The 21,343-nt window shown below is 41.8% G+C and overlaps 1 protein-coding gene across 1 annotated transcript in view; it reads right to left on the bottom strand.

The window, feature by feature from the left end:
* LRRC9 (leucine rich repeat containing 9) overlaps window positions 1–21,343 on the bottom strand; it is a 107,390-nt gene that overhangs the window by 28,749 nt on the left and 57,298 nt on the right. The window contains exons 19-29 of the mRNA XM_074996300.1: window positions 19,134–19,259; window positions 17,571–17,711; window positions 14,570–14,747; window positions 13,237–13,457; window positions 12,106–12,228; window positions 11,688–11,818; window positions 10,320–10,428; window positions 9,720–9,859; window positions 3,473–3,609; window positions 2,197–2,414; window positions 1,943–2,011 (exon numbers count right to left, since the gene is read on the bottom strand). Coding sequence (XP_074852401.1) covers window positions 1,943–2,011; window positions 2,197–2,414; window positions 3,473–3,609; window positions 9,720–9,859; window positions 10,320–10,428; window positions 11,688–11,818; window positions 12,106–12,228; window positions 13,237–13,457; window positions 14,570–14,747; window positions 17,571–17,711; window positions 19,134–19,259 — 1,593 coding nt within the window. The remainder of the gene's footprint in view (window positions 1–1,942; window positions 2,012–2,196; window positions 2,415–3,472; window positions 3,610–9,719; window positions 9,860–10,319; window positions 10,429–11,687; window positions 11,819–12,105; window positions 12,229–13,236; window positions 13,458–14,569; window positions 14,748–17,570; window positions 17,712–19,133; window positions 19,260–21,343) is intronic.

Raw genomic sequence — 21,343 nt, 5'->3', positions numbered from 1 at the left:
AGAAGGATAACCTGAGAATAACTTACCTCAAGATTAAATGTCTGAACCAAACCACAGAGCAAAATATAAATGGAGATGATGAAACAGTGTTCCTGTCCCAGGCAGTGTTATAGAGAGAAGATAATATAAACATTTATTTTTTATCACAGCTCAAAATAGGATTGAAAAATGAAAGATACATTATCCGAGAATCTGTAAATAGGCTTCTCCTTTTATTCCACCCTAGTAGTATCTGAACCTTTTTGGCAGATGCCAACCAATGCTTGCTGATTCATGGTAGCAGGTGTATCTTGTTAATACCACCTTGGATAAGAGAGGTGAGAGTGCCTGTCTGAATGAGGATTTTAGGGTTTGGAGTTACGTAATTCTAAGAAAAGAATGCCACAAACAACCAAATCTGCAGAGAGAATTTGGGTAGGAGTTGCTATTGCTTGGCCTCCTGCAGTTCCTTTTGGACTTTCTACTCCTTCACATATTGCAGGTAGGTTTTTCCCTGATTTTACTGGGCTGTAGCTTGAACTTGCTGAAGTCAGTGCAGCTAGATTTTCATCCATTTTAGAATCCAATCGGTTTCCTTTTTTACAGCAACCTGATTGCTTTTTCTATGTATTCCTCGTCAGTTCTTTTTTCAAGGTCAGACTCTGTATATTTAGTAACCATAAAAATAATGCACGGAAATTTAGGACTCTGGGTTCTGTAATGAGATTCTGAGAAGCTTGACATTTAAACTCCAGTGATACCAAAGGGAAATGAGGGTGTTGAGAGTCAAATCCCTTGTATTTAGATCTGCATTTATACGGCCACATTTTTCTATTAGAAAATATATTTCTGTTTTAAATTCACAACTGAAAAGGTTTGTTTGATGCTACTTTTAAATGTTCTAGTTATAAGACAAATTATATACATCAGGCTGAGATCCTGCAATTCTTAATGCAGCATGTTGTCCCACTCAGATCAATCATGAAATGAATAATTGACTGAGCCCACTAATGCCTGTGTAAGGGTTTGCAGGATCCATAGGTATACAGGCACGGAATCTAGCATGTGGAAGTGGTTGAGGACAAGTTTTTTACTTCTGATAAATTTTGCCTTGGAGAGAAGAATCCAAACAATTCTAATAGTGAGAAATAAAAGTACAGGGGCTTGTCTACACTATGACCCTCCTTTGAAGAAAGGATGGTAATTAGGGTGTTGGGAGTTTACTAACGAAGGAGTAAAGGGACTTCAATGTTGCCCCGGCACTTCGAAGTACCGGCAGGTGAGCCATGGCTAGACACGAGCCGGTACTTCAAAGTTTAGAACTTCAGAGTTGCTGCGGTGGGGAATTTACTTAATGAAGTGCTGCATATGCAGCGCAGCACTTCATTAGTAAACTCCCAACACCCTAATTACCATCCTTCCTTCGAAGGAGGGTGGTAATGTAGACAAGCCCCAATTAGAGAAAAAATCAATTCTAAAAATCCCTGTGCGTGTTTCGTGAAGAGCCCTGCATAAACAAACAATAATATTAATCAGGGAACACCTTCTTACATACTATTAAAAAACAATTCAGATTGCCTTTAACAGTCCTTGATCTATTTCATAGAGGTGACCTGTTTTGAAATATTAAAAAGACAGGCCACCACCATATACTCACTTTCTGAATTCACCTTGAAGCACTGAAAAGAATCAAATGTCAAAGAATGACTACATTCAAATCACTCCTATACCAACACAGGCACTAAGAAATGAATCAGCACACAAATTATGAGAAGCACTAAGAAATGAATCAATATCTATATTATGACTACAAAATGGTAAGTGACTGATACACAGTAGTCAATGAACGAGACATTCTTGACAACTATAATTAATTTAAAAGATAAATTACCCACAACATAAATTTAAATATACATCTATTTTCCACGCAAAATATTTTAATCATGCAAAATAACATACTCACTGGATTTCCATATATTGAAAGCTCTTTAAGACTGGGAACAACTTCAAGTTTTTCCAGTTCAGACAATTCCTGTTCACAAATTAAAAAATAAGTTACATGCTATCACATTTCAAAGCCTCTGAGTCAAATTTATTTACTTTGGCCAAATGCAAGGGTCGTTAGCCAGGCAAATTAATGTAGTAAGAGTTTTGTCTGAATGAGGATTTCAATATTTGGCCCACTGAATCTACAGTCTCAAAACTAATCTATTATACCTGAATTTTATTTAGTCCCAGGAAAAGTTTCTGTAATTTTACTAATGGCTGTAAATTGTTCAGTTCTCGTAGTCGATTTTCTTCTAGGTGAAGTGCCAAAAGGGAACTCTGCCTAGCAAAGGAGCCCTCTGTAATTGTTTTAATACGGTTATGATCCAATACTAGCTCCTGCAGCAGCTGTAGGCCTTCAAGTCCTTCAATTTGACTGATCTCATTACCTGAGGAACCAAGATTACATGAGAAATGAGCTGAAATGTAGTTGATATTGGATTGTAACACAAAACAGCCTGTGGTAGTGAACTTCCCAGATTACCTAGACACTGTGTAAAAAGGCATTTTTTGTGATCCACTTTGAATGTACTTCCTTCAGATACTACAGAATGCCTCTTTGTTACCATGTTACAGAAAAGGATGAAGCTGAGCGTCCTTCTCTATACCGTTAAAACTACGGCAGTGTTGTCCCTTGAACTTTCTCCTTTGCAAAGTATTATCTTGCTTTGGATTACGTGAAAGTTCCCCTATACATCTAGATATCTGAATATCCAAAATTGTTTGTCCAATTTCTATGCAAAGCAAATTATCTTTCTGATTAATATGTCTGTTCATATGTTATAAAATAGCTGAATTTTAATGACCCAGTACCACATGTGTCAGGATAAATCTCTGTCTCTCTCAGTTAATGATTCCAATCTTACAAGCACTTACTGCGATGAGTAGTCCCAATGATGTCCGTGATGCTACTCATTGAGCAAGTACTGTGGGTGAGATTCTCACCTGCGATCCAGCCCCAGTGGCAGAAAGAGCACAGATTCTACCCACAAAGAGCCAGCACGGAATTTCTTTGGCATATGAGAATATCCATTAGGGTTGCCAGTTTTGGATGGGATGTATTCCTGTAGGTTTCATCACATGACATATCTTTAATTAAAGATTAATCTTTAACCCCTGGAGACTCCAGGACAATCCTGGACGGCTGGCAACTGTAATACCCACTGACATAAAGCTGGCAGAGGCGTTCTTTTGCATAACCTCTTCCATGTCCTTCCAAGGGAGGGGTATGTTAGGGTTGGGGAAGGATTATGAGAGGGTGTGGGGAGGGGGTCCAGAATATTATACCTCAAGAACTTTAAACCAATGGTATAAATCAGAGCACCTCACAGCTGAGCTTAGCTTGACCCTATGTAGGCCAGCGTTAGCAGGCTTGGCATTGAAATTAGCTTGTTTGTAGAATACTATACTAGCTGTACAAATATTAACAAATGCTCTTATTACTTACCCTGTAGAAACAGGAATCTCAAATTTTGTAGCCTACTGAGCTGCAGCTGAGCCAAGTTACTAATTCCATTGTAGCCCAAATGAAGAACTTCTAAACTTTGCATTATTGGGGGCAGCTTTTCACCAAGTCCTGCATCCCTAAAATGATTAAGCAAGTAGGAACATTAGGCTAGATAATTTCCATTTTTCCTTGTAAACAGTAATTGGAGCATTTCTTTCCCATTAACATCAGTTAAAGGCACTTTGTTTAGGTAAACAGAGGTTTACAAACTGGACCAGATTCAGTAAAAATTTTACCTGTCTACTACAGGAAGACTGAAAAGCACTGAAAACAAAATAGTGTTTGAAGTGTCAACAGCCTTATACAGACTTCCATGCTTATGGAAGCTAGGTCACGTTTTCCGGGACGCGGTCCATGGAAATCAAACAAACATGGAAAACCACTCTTCTGCCCACAGCAGGCCTGAATGCATATAATGGGAACAGCTGGAAATTGCTGTTTAATCTAGTAAAATATTTATGTAACCTTTGGCTGTATTCTCACAACAGCCATATGATGATGTGGGAAAACCAAATGACAGCATGCAGTATCTCACTCCTTTTACTTATAAAAGCTTCATTTTTGTAACACACAACCACAGTGAGGAACCCCAGCTTGACCCTGCCCCACCCAACCCCTGGGACCATTCCCCCCCATGCTGGGGCCAGGAATCCCACCTCCTTGCCTTCAAACCGTGCACATGTTGGGGCCAGGCAAAGTGCCACAGTCTGGCCCCAACCACCCTCAGCTCATTCCAGGCTTGGCGAAAGTGCTGTGACCCAGAACCAGCCCCCACAGCTCAAGCTAGGAGGAAAAGTATCCCCTGCCCCACCACCCCCAGAGCTCATGCTGGGGCTGGGAAAAGCAGTCCACCTCACACTGGGGCCAGGAAAACTGGCCTGTCCACAGCCCCACTCTTGGAGCTCACGCTGGTGCCAGGAACCCGATAGCCTGCCCCTCTCCTGAGGGGATGCTGGGGCCAGGAACTGTGGCCAGGACCCCCCGAGAAGATGCCATGGCCAGGCAGCAATCCTGGACTCCCTTGAGGAGATGGGCAGTGCCAGCTTCCTCCACCAAGGACCAGCTCCACCCTCGCTGCTACGGCCAGCCCTATAAAGCTCACTGAGATCTTTCAGCTGCCTGCTCTTTGCCCCTGCTTGACACCCCCACATCCCTGCCATGAGCCCTACAACGGTTGCCCTGTATCATCCACCCCCAGTCCTGACCCACCCTCCACAGACACTGAACCCCCTGTCCTTAGCCCCGACTCAGTATGGTTCTCTCCACCGCCTGCACTGAGCCCCCCAACTCTCCCCGTCTCTGCACTCACTCCTCCACCCCAGCCTGGCCAGAGCCCGTCCCCACAGCTAAACACCTGCCCTCACCTCCCGCATACCAAACCCTCTGCCCTCACTCTGCCACCTCCACCTCTGTCCTGAGCCCCCCACCAAAATCCCTGGTGCAATGTCTGCCCAGACCCTTCTACCAAAACCTCTACTTTGACCCTTACCACCTGTCTTCCCTCCAGCATCCCCATCCTGAGCTCCCCACACACCAAAATCCCTGACATGACATCTGCACCCCCAGGCTCTGCCCTCCATCCCACACACTAAAACCTCCACCCTCACCTCCTCCTCTGCCCTCACTCCTGCACCCCCTGCCTTCAGCCCTGAGCCGCCCCAAACACCATAATCCCTGTGGTGAAATCTGCACCATGAGACCCTGCCTCCACCACCACCAAGAAACCCTCTGCCCTGAGTTCCATCCCCCTGCCCTCACTGCAGCATCCCTACTCCCTTCTCTAAGGTTCCTACACCCAAACTCCTTCCCTGATTTCTGCATGCCCTGCCCCAAGTTCCCCACCGCCCGGACCCTCCACCCCCATCCTTCACGTCGGCATTCTCCATGCCTGCCCTGGGCCCCCAACCCTCCCAGGCCCCTTAGCTCACTCCACCCCCACTGCCACCCTTTGCCCTCAGCCCTCTCACACCCCAACACTCACTTATCCCCAGCCGTCAGAGCCCCGCACTCCACCCCTCACTAGCACATCTTACACATACTACTGTCTCACCACCTTTGCAACCCACAAAGAGCCCCCTCCTTGTCCCCCACGTCACTGCCAAGGGCTGTTGTAATACGACAGTATCTCAAACACATGGCAGCTACCTTCACCCTGGACTGTAGCAAGATGATTCACAACAATAGGATAAACCTACAGTATGATTCCTTCTCAATACTCCTTTCAGAACAGAGACGACACACAAATAGAGCATACTTTCCCATTGGGAGAGAGAAATTTTTGTTAAATGCCTAAACAAAAAAGACCACTTTTGGATCCACCTACATCACATGCAGAAAGACTGGCACAATCAAGAGTTGTTGAAACTAGACAGAGACAACATTGACTGGAAACACAGAGATCAAGACTAGTGGCTTTTTGATCACATGAAAGTGAAGAACACAGAGAAACTTGCCTTGATGAAGACAGAAGAAGACAATCAACAGTTCAGCCAAACAAATGTGAGGGCACACAGAAACTTGACTTCAAAGAGAACAAAACAGTCAACACCTCAAGCACACGAATCAAGTATCCATTACTCCACTTAAAGACCTGAGCAACATGGGGTAAATTGGCTAGTCTAAAAATAATTCTATATCAAATCAGCAGGAAGAAAGAATTTAAACAGAAAAATGTGAATCATAATTGAGACTGGTTTAAGAACATTTTACTAGATGCTCAAAATTCAGAATCCCACAATAAAATAGAAAGCTACACTAGTTAAACATTTTTTTTGCTTAGTGGGGAAATAAAATCAACTATAATTTGTTTGAAAACATAATAAATGGAGAAAAGGGAAAGAGAATAGCAATAAATATAAATTTTAAGATAGGAAGTGAGAAAAAAATGAGAAAGGAAGCAAAAGGATAGAGAGAAATCTATTGCCAACAAAGTCCAGGACAGCAAGAATGTGATTTTCTAAAATACATCATGAATAAAAGGAATCTTAAAACGTTATCAGTCCATTACTAGATAGAAATGGTAGAATTATCAATAATAAATGCAGAAAACTAGCCAGAAATCTGAAATGAATATTTCTGTTCTGTATTTGGGAAGAGCCAGGTCATGTATCAATATGATATAATGTCAGAGTAGTCATTATGTGTGTTTCTCTAGCCTAAAATATCTGACTCAGTGTGGAATGACACACAGGTGAACACTGTTTCTGCCCCAGATATCACCAGGTTGAATCATCATTATGATTCATTGCCTGTTACTGATCAATTTTAACATATACAGACATTTTGACCTTACAAATTACACCTGTGTTGTGTACAGCTACAAATACTCATCTACTGAGGTCAAAAGTCCTAGATCTCTGTGATATCCAAGCTAACAAATAGTCATCACCCTTAATCTACAGCTAAATTACATGCAACAATTTCATTGGCTGGCTAAAGGAGTTTGCACATATGGTGGACTACTTAGCCCAATATGTGACATACGGATCGTTCTGATATTAGTTCATATCATGTGATTATAATCCTTGTCGTTCCAACAGTAACTAAATGAATGTTAAAACAGAAAATTTACACATTTTTAAATCAGCAGGCCAGGACGACTTGCATCCGAGAATTTTAAAGGATCTGATCCTGCAGTTCTCTGGACAATCAGTGTTGATTTTCAATATGTCTTGGAACACTGACATTCCAGAAGAATTATGGGTGCTATGGAACTTTATTAATAAAGAATTAAAGAAGGGTAATGCAATTAATGTAAATCAACATGGGCTTAGGGAAAAGAACTTGTCAAACTAGCTTGATATTTTTTTTATGTGTTGACAAGTTTGGTTGATAAAGGTAATACAGGTTGAACCTCTATAGTCTGGTACCCTAAGGACCAGACTGATGCTGAACAAGAGAATTTGATGGACCACAGGAAGTCAGTATTGTCTAACAGCATTACCAACACTGCCACTGCTTACTGGGCTCTTAGGAGACATTTAGGGGTAAATTACAGCTATAAAGCAGCACAGAACACTGAGAGCCAGGACTGGTGGCTGTAAACAAACTTTATCAGACCACAGGAAACTTGGCTACACCCATGATAAGTGGTCATCCTTCTAACTAAAATCATGCCAGATTACAGATGTTGCCAGATGAGTGAGTTCCAGATTAGAGAGGTTCAACCTGTACAAAACTGTGTATTGTCATCTCTGAAACTAATTAAATGCTGAAATTTACTTAATAAAAAGACTGTGGTCATAGTCATGCTGCAGTATTTTTGGAGCTGTACAAAAAATGACACCTTTCTTATTTTGGGCATCATTGTTTTACCTTGCCACAGGCTTACTGCGCCACTTGACAACACCACATCACACCTGATCCTATTGTACATAAAATAATATATGATGGGGATGTGTGTTGGATAGGGTACAATAAATTCCAAAAATGACTCTTTTTGAAAAAAATGCTATATGCTCATCTCATCCAGTGCCCTCCCTTCTTCCAAATGCATGCATGTTGTACAAAGGCTTCTAATTCCCACTAAGTCATACTTTTCCTTGAATTAATCATGTTCTCTACAGAAAGAGAGCGTAAGACAAGTAATTAACATACACAGATGCCAAATGAACACAAAAAACCGAAAGAGGGAAAAGATGGACACTCATTTGAGACATACACATACACACAACCAAATCTTACATTTCTCTGTGACACACTGACTCTAATAATATTTCCTAAAAGTATGGAGAAAATTCTGTTTAGCAGCTCAGCTTGGCAACTCTTGTCTGATGGGATTGACTGAAACTGGCTATGGACTCTGTCATACTTGTAAAGATCTGAATGAAACTTGACATGTTCTTGAAGTTTCAGTCTTGTTAGAATGCAAAAATGAGAAATGCAAACTGAAAGCTGTTTTGAAAAAGTTCTTTGGGACATAAACTGACCTAATATGTTGCCAAAAGAAAGAAAAATTGGTATGGATTCATGCTGCAGGGGATGAGAAAAAACAGCTCTTTCAGGAGATGGGATAGGCAAAGGGATTATTGGCTGATAAGACTGTTCTGACTAGACAAAATATTAGGAAGGAATTTTAGATGAATATGCAAAAGCACTGCTTGACTTTATAATATATATAGTAGCATGAATCAGTTATTAGAGTAGGGAGCTCACAGATTCCAATGAGTGGTTGTGACTGCTGTGTCTAAAAGTAGCTGAGTTTTCACAAGTACCAGAGAGGTTAGTCTGTATCTTCAAGAACAAGAAGAAGTCCTGTGGCACCTTATAGACTAACAGATATTTTGGATCATAAACTTGCATGAGTCTGACGAAGCAGGTCTTTCCCCATGAAAGCTTTTGCTCCAAAATATGTTAGTCTATAAGGTGCCACAGGACTTGTTGAGTTTTCACAGTTAAGGTTCAGAGAAGCCTACTATCACCTCAGTATCAAGAGCACAGAAATTCAATATTACAGCAGGACCTCATAAAGCTTTTAAAGATTTCAATGAAATAACGTCCCTGATAGACCTTATTAGAGACCTATAAACATGCCATGTTAGATCAAACCAATGACCAGGGAGTCAGATAGCTTGCCTGTGATTAGTACCAAATGCTTGCGAGGAAGGCAAAAAAGCCTCATCATACATCTGTCCAGTTATGCAATTCTATGCAAGAAGAGTACATGGAGAGAAGACTGAGGTAGTTTGACTTCCATGGGTACCAAAGTTGTTGAGAGGCACTGTGCCTGGTAGCTAGAGCAAGGAGTGCTTGTTTTGTATTCCTGGCTCTGCCAGAGATTCAGTGTGACCTTCAATCAACTTCTTGGTGCTTCAGGATGTCTCTGAGCTACAGAGTTAAGAGTCATTGGTTCCTGAAGGAGCAGACAGTCCTGCTCAAGACTGGGAGTAGCACACTTTTCCCTCTTGAAGAGTGTGGGAAGAGAAGGGGCAACCCATTCCCCCTCCCATCCTAATAACTGAGGGTGGAAGAAGTGAGATAAAGAGCCTAGGAGAGAAACTGTCTGGATGCTCCCAATGAGGTCTGAGGTGCCTGAGTTGATGATAAAGGCCACCAACCTTTCTTGCCAGAAGACAGATTGAGTTAGGTGGGAAGAAAAGAGCATCCCAGGGTCATCGGCCAGTAGAGATCTTCTTTATCAGCAAAGAATAAAAGAATTACAAAAGTCCATTTTAAAATTTGACAGTACCTGCTTCCTTTTGAAGGTCCTTGCTGTCCGTAGCCACTAGACATCACTTTCTGATACAGCTGCTGCCTGTTTGTTAAGTGACTTTGAGGCTTTTGTCTGGGCAGTATTGACTCTATATGATTGTAATTCAGACATAATATCTGCATAAAGCAAACCACATGAAATGAAACAGAGCACCACTCCGGTAATGCAGCAGCAATGGAGCCAATTACAACATCTCTTTGGTATTACAAATTCAGATAATGAGCCAATAACACATTGGTTTCTGAATCACTGGTATTGAGGGCTTGAATAATTCTTCATGAAATGAATGGGTTAGTGGTAAATTTATTTCAACACATGGTTTAATAAGTATTTTTGTCTCTGTGTAACATTTGTACTGGATGAATACTGCTGACTGAAATAACTTCAGAAATTTATATTTAGTAAATTAGTATATAATGTAAGTAATATAATAAAGATTTGCCCTTGCAATCCTATAAAGAAATCTGGGACAGGAGTAAAGAGATTTAGAACTTTATATAAAGAAAGATTATTAGTATTATTGTCACTCTAGAAATAGGAAAGGAAAGAAAAGAACAGAATGAGTGATTAACTCACCTTGACATTAGGCAAGAAGACTAAGCCACTGAAAGAGGTGAGATTGTTGTTCTGTAAATTTACATTACAAACATTTCTAAATTGGTCTGTTGGGACAAGATCCACTGTTCTGAATTGGATAAAGAAAATAATTACAAAAAAAGCAATTATGCAATATACATTTCTACTGCTTTCTTACCAGCAATTTAACATCTTTTTACAGAATCATTTTGATAAAATCCTAAAATAAATACAATGTGCTGATTTCACAGGAAGTAATACAGAGTTGTGCAGCAGCAGTCAAAAAAGTGAATAAAATGTTGGGAATCATTAAGAAAGTTTGTCCAGATCATTTTGAATGTTAATCCTAACCTCCAAAGCACTTGCAACCCTTCTCAGCATGGCATCACTTGCAAACTTTGTAAGTGTGCTCTCTATGCAATTATCTAAATCACTGTTGGACATATTGAACAGAACTGGACCTAGAACTGATCCCTGCAGGCCCCCACTTTATATGCCCTTTGAGCTTGATTGTGACGCCTCTATAAATAGTTTTTCCATCATTTATGCACCCATCTAATAGTAGCTTCATCTATGTTGTATTCCCCTAGTTTGTTTATGAGAAGAACATGTGAAATAGCATCTGTGTGTCCACAAGTCCAGCCATCTATGTGCCAGTTAATCCTTTTTTCAAGAATTCCTCCTAAACTGTGAGAGCTAGGACCACCGAATTTGGCATGCAGTTTCCTCTCATCTTCACTTAAAGCAAGGTCAGGGTTGGGTTGTGCCAGGAAAATGGGAAGTGCCTAGAATGGGCATGGTTTCCATAACATGGAGAGGGAGGTGGAACAGAGAGGAGCGCTGATATATTGCAGAGCAGCCACTGCGGACAGTGAGCACGTGGGATGCTATACTACACAGTCATTACTGGGGGCAGCTGGATTAGCAGGAGAATGGCCAGCTGGGGATGGAGCTTCACATGGCTGTCAGCCACTGGACCTAATAAGTCGTCCCCCTACCCCAAGCAGTATCAGATGGGGGAAGTCTCTTACCCACTGGCCCTCCTGCCCAGCACCCTCTGGGACTGCCCTGGAAATGCCCTCCTGGCCAGCTGCAGACCAGGGGGCGCAGCTGAAGGCTAGGGTCACTCGCAGAGTCTTACCTCCACACCCCATGCATAGGCTGCAGGCCAGATGGAGAGCCAGCTGCAGGACAGGATTGACCCCCAAAGCCTCAACCCCTCATTGGACCAGCTGCAGGCCAGTTGGGTCACTGTACAGTCTGGGGAGGGGGAACATCTGGAGGCCAGGGGCAGCCCCCAGAACACTGCCCCACCCAGACAGGCTGCAGATATCGTACATGCCCATGCGCATTTGAAAACTACTGCACCTGATCGTAGAGGTTGTCCAGTTTAATTCTTGCATTTTAGTGAAGTCTGAATGTCCTAGTCTTTCTGCAATCATATCACTGGTAAGTCTGCCACCAAATAAATCTCTAGCACTCTCGATGTCTGCTGGCTCCTGTAGAATGACATTTAAAATACTTTTTTTTATATTAAAGCAGAGCTAGAACTATAGTAATATGGTAGGCACGAAAAAGTAGTTTACAAAAAATAAGTGCCGAAAAAGTCAGGGCATAAACTAAAGAAGTCTCCACCACCATCACCTTAGCTCTGTGCCAGCAGTGCTCATTCAGACAATTACTTTAATAAGGGTCAGGAATTATAAGGATGCCCATGCTTTCCTGATCTGTACAACAAGCTTGTTTTAACAATTTCAATAATCATATGGCATATAGCATAACTTACGACTGCAGTGCCATCTAATGCTTTGAGAGATGGAAGATGAAATATCACAAACAATCTGTAGTTATCTTGTTTCCACACAATTAGATTTCCATACATGTCCAGCATGACCAGATTATTTATACCCTAAGAAATAAAACACATAGCTCAAGGTTTAATTGTATAATTTTTAAATGTTAGTAAAGAATGAAATCTGGGTTACTCTGTTATTCTTTAATCCTTCTCTTCATCTTACAACTGCATCAATCCACTGTGAAGCATCATTTAATAAACCCAGGGCTTTGTTCTCATTTACACTAAGGTATCTCTATATCACTCTGCCAGTGTAAAGGGGCCTTAAAGTGAACATAAGATGAACTCATACTCACTTTGCAGTCCTTTTACACTATTAGAATGTGGTAATGAGAATCAGAATCACAATAGTGATGCTTGTATATATGCCAACAGTTCCAGGCAAAAGGAAATGTGGCAGGTGCATGTGTGGATTCTTGAACTTTTGACTTTATTTCCAGTACCGGAGAGGTAGCCATGTTAGTCGGTATCTTCGAGAACAACAAGAAGTCCTGTGGCACCTTATAGACTAACAGATATTTTGGAGCATAAGCTTTTGTGGGCAAAGACCCACTTCTTATCCCTCTAAGAGCAGGGTAAGTCTAGGCACAATAGAAATCCATGATATGTAGCTCCATATTTAAAAATTTGGGACCAGTTCTGTTAGGGATTCAGTACCTCCTTCAAGGTACTGAGCTCACCCAACTCCAGAAGAAAGTTCAGAATGAGGCTCATAGGAAGGACAATTATCACAAAGGACTTATTGTAATATCTTTTATTGGACCAGCTTCTGTTGGAAGAGACAAGTTTTTGAGCTACACGAGGGACCTGAACAAGAGCTCTGTGTTCCTTTCTCTCACTGAAAGAAATGGGCCCACTAAAAGATTTTACCTCACCCATTTTGTCTCTCTAGTGTCCTGGGAGCGACACAAATACAACACTGCAGGTAAAATTTAGGAAGCCATTTTAAAAATATGGTTTCCCATATTTAATGAAAGGAAAGATACTATATTTATACTGACTTAAGCAAATTGTGAATTTACTTTTACCCACAAGTCCTAAACCAATATAGCTCCCATTTACCTTTAAATGATATATCTCTTGGTAGGAAGAAACATAGTTATTGCTGATGTATAATTCTATTAATGCATAGGCTTTCTGCAAACCAATCAAAGAAGTAATTCTGTTGTTTTCGAGAGAGAGGTAGTGAAGATGAGACAAGTTTTCAAAAACACGTCTTTCCAGGCTGGTGAGATGATTATTATTTACACTAAGTCGTGTTAGTCTGGTGAGTTTTGAGATTCCTGGAAAAATAAATTAGATGCTTTAAAAGTATATTCAGTGAAAAGCTAAAGAAGTTGTTACCTTAGATGGTAAAACAAGCTACATGTGACAGGTGGCCTGCCCAATCAAGCTGTGAAGCAGGCAGGATTAAGAGAGATTGTTTGTGGCCTGCTTTTCTGTGACAGCTAAAACATTTTCCAGGCAGGGACTATTCACAGTCCATTTCACCACTTTGGCAATACCAGAGTCTGGTGAGAGGGACTAACTGCTCACTCTTCTCTCATGCAGCACATTCCTTTTCTTGTTCCCTTCCTTCATACCACAGATGGGCTTCCTTCCACTATACAGAAAACTATGGCCCATATTTTAAAAAGGCATTTTAGGTGTTGCTGAGCTCAGCACTACAATGACTAACTGATTTAGGAGCCTAAATGTTATTTTCAAAACACATTAAGGTACTTAGGAGCCAAAATGCCTTCAAGAGTCAACAGTATTTTGGAATAATGGGAAAATGGCATTTAGGCGCCTAATTCTAACACTGAGCGTAGCAACACCCAAATACCTTTAAAAATCTGGGCCTATGAAGCTAGTTTTCAAATAAATTAACAGTAAATGTATTTACCATGACCTATGTTCTGATATGAGGAAATGTATTAAGTACCCAAAGTTTCTGGAACAGTCATGTAGAGTGTATAAAGACAAATTTCTTCTTTTTAAAAGTGAATTTTTAACAGTTTGGAATTGTTAGCTTATTAAATTCTTATTTTAGAAATTGACCCAAACACATAAGTGTCACAGGAAAATTAATGCCTTGTTGAAGGAATGTTACATGGCCAGCAGTCTATAGACTAAAATCCGTGCACTCTTGTCATACCTGAAGAATTCCAATTAAATATATTTGTTTCGCTTTTCTGAAATGCAATTAATTTGTTTATTTTCTTCCTTCATTTCTGCTGAAGACCACCTAGAGATAAGGAACTTTTTTTTTCTTAATCCAAAACCTTTATAATTGCATGCAGTTAATGAAGATAAAAGTAAAAAGTCACCACCAGAAACATTGGGCTATATAGAAATATGTCTATTATGTCTAGCTTAAATGTTTTCATTTTCAGTAACTTCCTAAATACGGTACCTTCTAGATTTGAGATGCAGTTTCCATCTAAAGTGAGCTCTTCAAGTTTAAGGCAAGATTCGAGTCCTTCTATTTTAGTGAGATTATTGTTGCTAAATGAGGCCCATCTTAAATTCTCCAATTTTTCTAAATTGGCAATTTTGGAAAGATGTTGTCCATCCAGATCTAAGACTGTAATCTGTGAAAAAGCTCAGTTTTAGTATTGAAATTGCTCATCAATTAATGTCAACATTGATACTAAAGGCCAATACATAACTGAGGGCCATATGCTGCCTGCATATTTTTCCTATATATTTTCCAGTAATATCAACAGCGTGCTTATTCTTGGACACTGGATATCATTAATCCCTCATTTTGCAACTCAGGATGTCATTTTTAAAACCCTCAACCTCAACCAAATCCCTACAACTTGTACCAGAACAAGCAATGATTCCACAAAATGAGCTACCCAGCTTCCAAATACACCTGTGCAGTTACAGATAATGTTAGGAACAGACACACATTTTTTCTAATGTAGATCAGATATTAACATGAAGATTAGTTTAACCTCATCTGCCAACATTACATATGATTATCCTGTTAATTAGCTTGTTTACACATAGTGTCCTTTTGTGATCCAGGGTGAAGTCATGGCCTCACTGAAGTCAATGGCAAAACATCCATTCACTTCAGCAGGATCAGGATTTGACCCTGTATTGAGTAACTTTCTAGTTCAGTGTTCTAGCAGAGTTTGAGTGCTTGTTAAGGAAGGGTTTATACCCCACAGTTTTGACTCATGGATAAGCATTCCTTTTGCTTTTATTTTTGTAACATCCCAATTCATTTTATCTTTGCAAAATTCTTGTGCAGGAAAATTAGATTCCAAACACACTATTTTCCTGTAGTGTCATTCCAGGACTGTCTTTTATAGTGGCCATAAAACACTCAAGCTGCGTCTACACTGAAAGTTCTGTCTACAGAAGTCACTGTTGACAGAGTTTTGCCAAAAGAACCTCTGTCTACAGAACACATCCACACCTAATAGGGGCTCCCCCTGCCGACACCCTCTTTCAACAGAGAGCAGCCAGACAACCCAGCCTTCTGTCGACAGAACAGCCAACCAGAATCCCTGTGAACAGGGTGGCCAGGTAAACTGGAAACCTCTCAGTCGACAGAGGGCTCCCTGGAGAATCTACACTATTGTTCTGCTGACAGAATCTATTTACAGAGGCGCTATGCCTCAAGCTTTCAAGACATAACTCTGCCCTGAAAAAGGTTGTGTTCTGTCAACAGATTCTAGACAGAACAAATTTGTAGTGTGGACTCTCCCTAGTTTGATCAACAGAAGGCCGTTTTGGTCAACAAAACTTTGTATCAGAGAGGTAGCCGTGTTAGTCTGTAGCTTTGAGAACAACAAGAAGTCTTGTGGCACCTTATAGACTAACAGATATTTTGGAGCATAAGCTTTTGTGGGCAAAGACCCGCTTCATCAGATGCGTGAGTCGGGGGGCGGGGGGTGGCTTCAGAGGGCATTTAAAGAGTGGGGTCCCAGAAAAAGGGAGGGCCAGAGCTGACAAGGTCTATTCAGCAAGGTGGAAATGGCCTATTATCAATAGTAGGTATCAAAAGAGGAAAAAACAAGTCAGATCAGACAGGGGATATGAACCATTGTCAGAGTCTAACGGGGAGATCTTCACACCCAGGGCAGACATAGCTTCAATACGCTCGCTATAGGAAGGGGACAACCAATGACGCCCATCCACCTACATGCATAGCTATGATACTGCCCTTTCTCAGAAAACATCCAGTGAGGCCAGGGCTGAAGTTAGGGGATGACAAGCCAGGCAATTAATGCCAGTGGGAGACCCCACAAAGTTAAGTTACAGGCATCAGTCCCAGGCAGCAGGGCTCAGGGAAGAAGCTTCATCTCCACCCCTAACTCACTTTAGTGGGTCACCCAGCTTCTGGGTCAGTGTCAACCCCTAGCTCCACCCTCAGAAACCAATACAACTATCTTCCATGGGGGTCCATTTCTTAGTTTCTAGCCTGGACTCCAGTGAGTCTAACATTGGGCCTGAGTAAGGTTACAGTTTTCTGCATCAGGCTAACCAATCATGCAATAGTGAAAAAAATGGTCACATAGCTTAATTTAGCAACTTGAATCTCTAACAGCTCAGAATATTCAGCATGGCCTCCTATCTATGCCAAAGAACTTTTACAGAATTCAAAGCTGTTTCTTACACAGGTTATGCTAATGGCCAAAGGACAACCTCTGTTCTCTTTTGTGTCTTTTGCAATATTCCTTTTGGATAAGATTTTCTCTTTCTGCAATAACACACTATATCCTTGTATAAACCCTGCTGCATTTTGGTGTCACAAAGTGTAATGTCGACACTTCATACTGAAATGTTGGTTCTCTTGGCAATATATCTAAATGTGCATTCCTTAATGCACACAGAATAAAACACTATGCTCACCAGCAGAAGTGTGTTTTCCTCTAGCTATTCTATACTCTACACAACAAATTGAACTGACAGAGGAGCTTTTAACCTTTTATTCTTGGCAGATTAACATGATTTCAGAGGAGAGGTCAGGTCATAGATTTTGACAGGCTACACTGAACTTGGATCTTCCTGTGTATGGAAGTGTTCCATGGCTCTATGTTATATAAAGAGGCTGTAATTGTTGGTTGGTATGCCACACAATAGCCAATGTGTGTAGGTCTGAAATTAGACCTTCCTTCATGTAATATGGATTCAGTACTGAATATTCTGTGCTTACCACTGAATATTTAAAAGTTTCAATATCCTACCAAATCAAAAGAAAAGAGCTAATATATACAAAAGATTGTGATCAGACATGGAACCTCTTGTTTTTTATATTTTTAACTTCAACGACTAAATTACATTTTAAGTAAGCAAAAAGATACATGGTTAAATAACATGCCTCAACTCATAACAAATAAACATGTGACAGAGGAATCTAAGGCCTAAGGCATTACATTTAATAGAGACAGCCTTACCATAGAATACCAGGTGCTATTGAAATTTTTTTGTGAATCCACCTTGTTTTTGCTAATTTGAGTCAGAATTTTGGCATAAGGATGCACACTAAGAACTTGTGGTCTAGCTTCATCTGTCCGAGAATGTTCTAAGAGAGATGCCTGACAAAGTGAAAAACTTTATAAATAGACAATATAATGGTATAAATAATTTACATTTTCCGCAGTGTAACATGACAGAAAGGACTTGATGGCTTACAGTCTTCCAATCATAAGCAGATGGTTATATCTTATGTTAGTAGATCTAATATATCTGTAGATTTAATAAGTCTAGTATATCTGATACATAGAAATAGATCTCATCCATATCTAATTTTGATTACTCTACGTAAAAATGATTTGGGCAAATCCTGAAGTCCAAAATTTGTTTTAGGTCAGTCCTTACTCCAGCAAAGTTTGATTCTACTCAATGGAGGATTGCCATAAAATGGATGGAGTAAACTCTCAATAAAGAATGGAATTTGGGCCAAGATTTTTAAACACCAGTGTAAATTAATTTAACTCTGTTTTTGCTTGCCACTGTCTGAAATACGTTTCCAGGGCTTGCACGTGTGGCTAGTTAGCATGTGGCAACCTGGGGTATGAATCTACAGTGCAACATCTTGCACATACTATTGCTAAGTCATAGTCCAAGACACAGGCTATGTCTACACTTACCCCCTTCTTTGAAGGGGACATGGGGTAAATCAGCCCAATCGAAGAATACTAGTGAAGTGCTAAGATGAATAGGCAGCACTTCATTAGGCTAATCCTCCCCATGGCAACTTTGAAGTGCTGGTATGCCGTAACTTCAAAGTGCCTTTACAAAATTTTGGGGAGTAAAGGCACTTTGAAGTAGCGCAGGCACTTCAAAGTGCCCGTGGCTACCTGGCATGCTGACACTTCAAAGTTTGACACTTTGAAGTTGTGGCAGGGAGAACCAGCCTAACGAAGTGCTGCATATTCATCAGAGCACTTCATTAGTATTCTCCGATTAGGCTGAGTACATGCCTCCCCCTTCGAAGAAGAAGGGGACAAGTGTAGATGTAGCTCCAGTGAATTAGTGAGTGGCAAACTCATGCACTGTAGATGACACTTTGGCTTGCTGCACATTATCTCACCAGGTACATAAGCTCTCAAAAGCCTAGAGAGTTTTTCTGCTACATCATTTATCCTTTGTTCACTTGGCAAACACACTTAATTTCCTGTTTTGAATAGACATCAAATTAAAAAAGGCCATTTTAATGATTTTAAAAATTACATAAAATCTAACATTATGAAGTATCTTTCATTGTGTACCAGTATCATCACGAATGTCAGCAAAGCCTTGAATAAGAGCTATGTTTGGGGAAAAACTGCTGCTTCACAATCAGCTGCTGAGAACAAAAAATATGGCATTTTCACAGGGCATACAAAACTAGATTATTTTAAAAATATGATAAAATACACATTTTAAAAGAGAAGTCAGATTGTATGACAGTGTCTATAGCTTCTTGTTTCCAGTCTGGAATTTACTACAAGTTACAGCAAAATGGAACACCAAACCTGAGTAATCTTTGATCCAGCAATAAAACGCAAAGCAGATGCAGCCTCTTCTTCAGTAATCTGGACTCCATCTAAATCAGTAAGAGCCTTTAATCGGCCAATGACACTCAAACGCAGTGAGGCTGACTTGGAGAAAAAGAGCAAAGTGATGTAATTTATTTTTAAAAATTGTCTATATGGCAACCTATTAAAAAGGACACACAATATTTTTAAATTCACTCTTCTCTCTTGTTATGTACATTAAAAGCTAGGCTGTGGTCCACCTTGCTTGCACAAGGATGTAAGAAAGGGGGCATAAGATGTGTCCCTGGCCCCAAATCTCAGATATACCTACCATTGATAACAGCATGGAATGAAAAGCAGCTTGCAGAAGTTGGCTATGTCCTCCCAACTCATCTGGATTGGGAATGGGCGGAAAGGGGTGAGGAATGGGTAGTGTTGCCATACCTGTACAAAACTACAGTAACATACATTTGGGCTAGGTTTGGTTACCCTAATCTAATGTGGCACTGGTGTCAATAAATTACTCTGGATTTGCATGCATGTATGAGATAAAAATCTCGACCTGAAGGATTGTAGCTCTGCATAGCTACATAAGACATTAAGGCCGCGTTTACACTAGCAAGTTCTTTTGGAAAATCAGTCCAGTTTTCAAAAGAACACACAGAGCATCTACGCACAAAATGCGCTCTTTCGATCTGAAATCAAAATAACGTGGCTCTTCTTCCAGAAGCCCTCTTCCGCTTCCGGCTTAGGAAGAGTGCCTCCTTTCAAAAGCTTCTTTCAAAAAAAGCATATGTAGAGGCTCCATGGGCCCTTTTTTTGAAAAAGCCGTCCTCATGGTGCCAGATCTTTTTTATCCCTGGTCCATTCTTTCAAAAGAGAGGGGGCCGGGTGGACGCTCTCTATCGAAAGAGTGGCTTGATCTTTCGATCTGCTTTTTGTGTGTGGACGTGCTCCTTTGAAAGATCACTGTAGCATAGATGTGGCCTTCGTGTGGTGCAATAACAAAGTAGTTAGTACCATCTTTATAAGCCAGGAGCTTGCGAACACTTTGGCTACGTCTACACTAGCCGGCTACTTCGAAGTAGCCGACACAACGTCGAAATAGCACGCGTCATGTCTACACGCGCCATGTGCTATTTCGACATTCAAATTGAAGTTAAGCGGCAAGACGTCGAAATCGCTATGCCCATCAAAGTAATCAGAAGATGGGAATAGCGCTCTACTTCGATGTTGACCGTCGACATAGGGTGTGTGTAGACGATCCGTGTCCCACTACTTTGAAATAGCGGGGTCCTCCATGGCGGCACTCAGCTGAGGGGTTGAGACGCCCTGTCCAGCTCCTGCGGGGCTCTATGATCTCTGCACTCAGCGGCTCTTAAAGCTGCAGGGACCCGGAAACCCCGTAGCAGGAAGCTGGCAGCGTGCGTGCAGCAGCCCTGCCACGAGGTCGCTGCACAGCCAGAGGGACACCATCATGGTGGCCAGCCAGCCACCCGAGCACCCCCAGAGCTCCCCCTCTGGGCCATCCCAGGGATCCCAGGCCTCCAGCTGGCAGGGTAGGAAACGGGGCCCCTCCTGGACTGACCCTGAACTCCGAGACATGCTGGGGCTCTGGGGGGAGGAGGAAGTGCTGCACGTCATGGGGAGAAAGAGGCAGAACGCGGAGGCATTCGCCTGGCTGGCTGAGGGCCTGGCTGCCCAGGGTCACCCTGCCCGCACTCCTGACCATGTCAGAAGTAAAGTCAAGGAGTTGCGGCAGGGTTACGCCCGGGCCTGGGACTCGGCCAGCCGGTCTGGGGCTGCCACCGCCACTTGCCCCTATTTCCGGGAGCTCAGGGCTATCCTGGGCCCCCGGGGCACCTCCTCCTCCCCAACTACCCTTGACACCATGGCCAATGAGCCCCAGCCAGCCTCGGAGACAGGGTCAGGTCCAGAGGCCAGCCCTGCCCCCCCACAGCAAGAGCCAGGACCCTCCACCCCAGCCACCGAGTGGTCCAGTGAGGAGGGGGAGCTGGTGCTGGACATCCCGTCCCGCAGCTGCAGCCGGGTGTCCACTACCTGGGGATCTCCGGAGCCTGGCAGTGCACCGTCAGGTACATACCCCACAGGGCACAGACCCCCTGAGCAAGGGGCAGGGGTACCACTTGACCGGGGGCCCCACACATCCCCACAACACCCCAGCCTGACATGGCCCGGGCAATCCA

Source organism: Carettochelys insculpta, chromosome 6 (assembly GCF_033958435.1).
Source record: "Carettochelys insculpta isolate YL-2023 chromosome 6, ASM3395843v1, whole genome shotgun sequence".
In the NCBI taxonomy this organism is placed as follows: domain Eukaryota; kingdom Metazoa; phylum Chordata; order Testudines; family Carettochelyidae; genus Carettochelys; species Carettochelys insculpta.
Note: the sequence above shows the minus strand (reverse complement) of the source record. Positions and strands in the feature narration are given on the sequence as shown.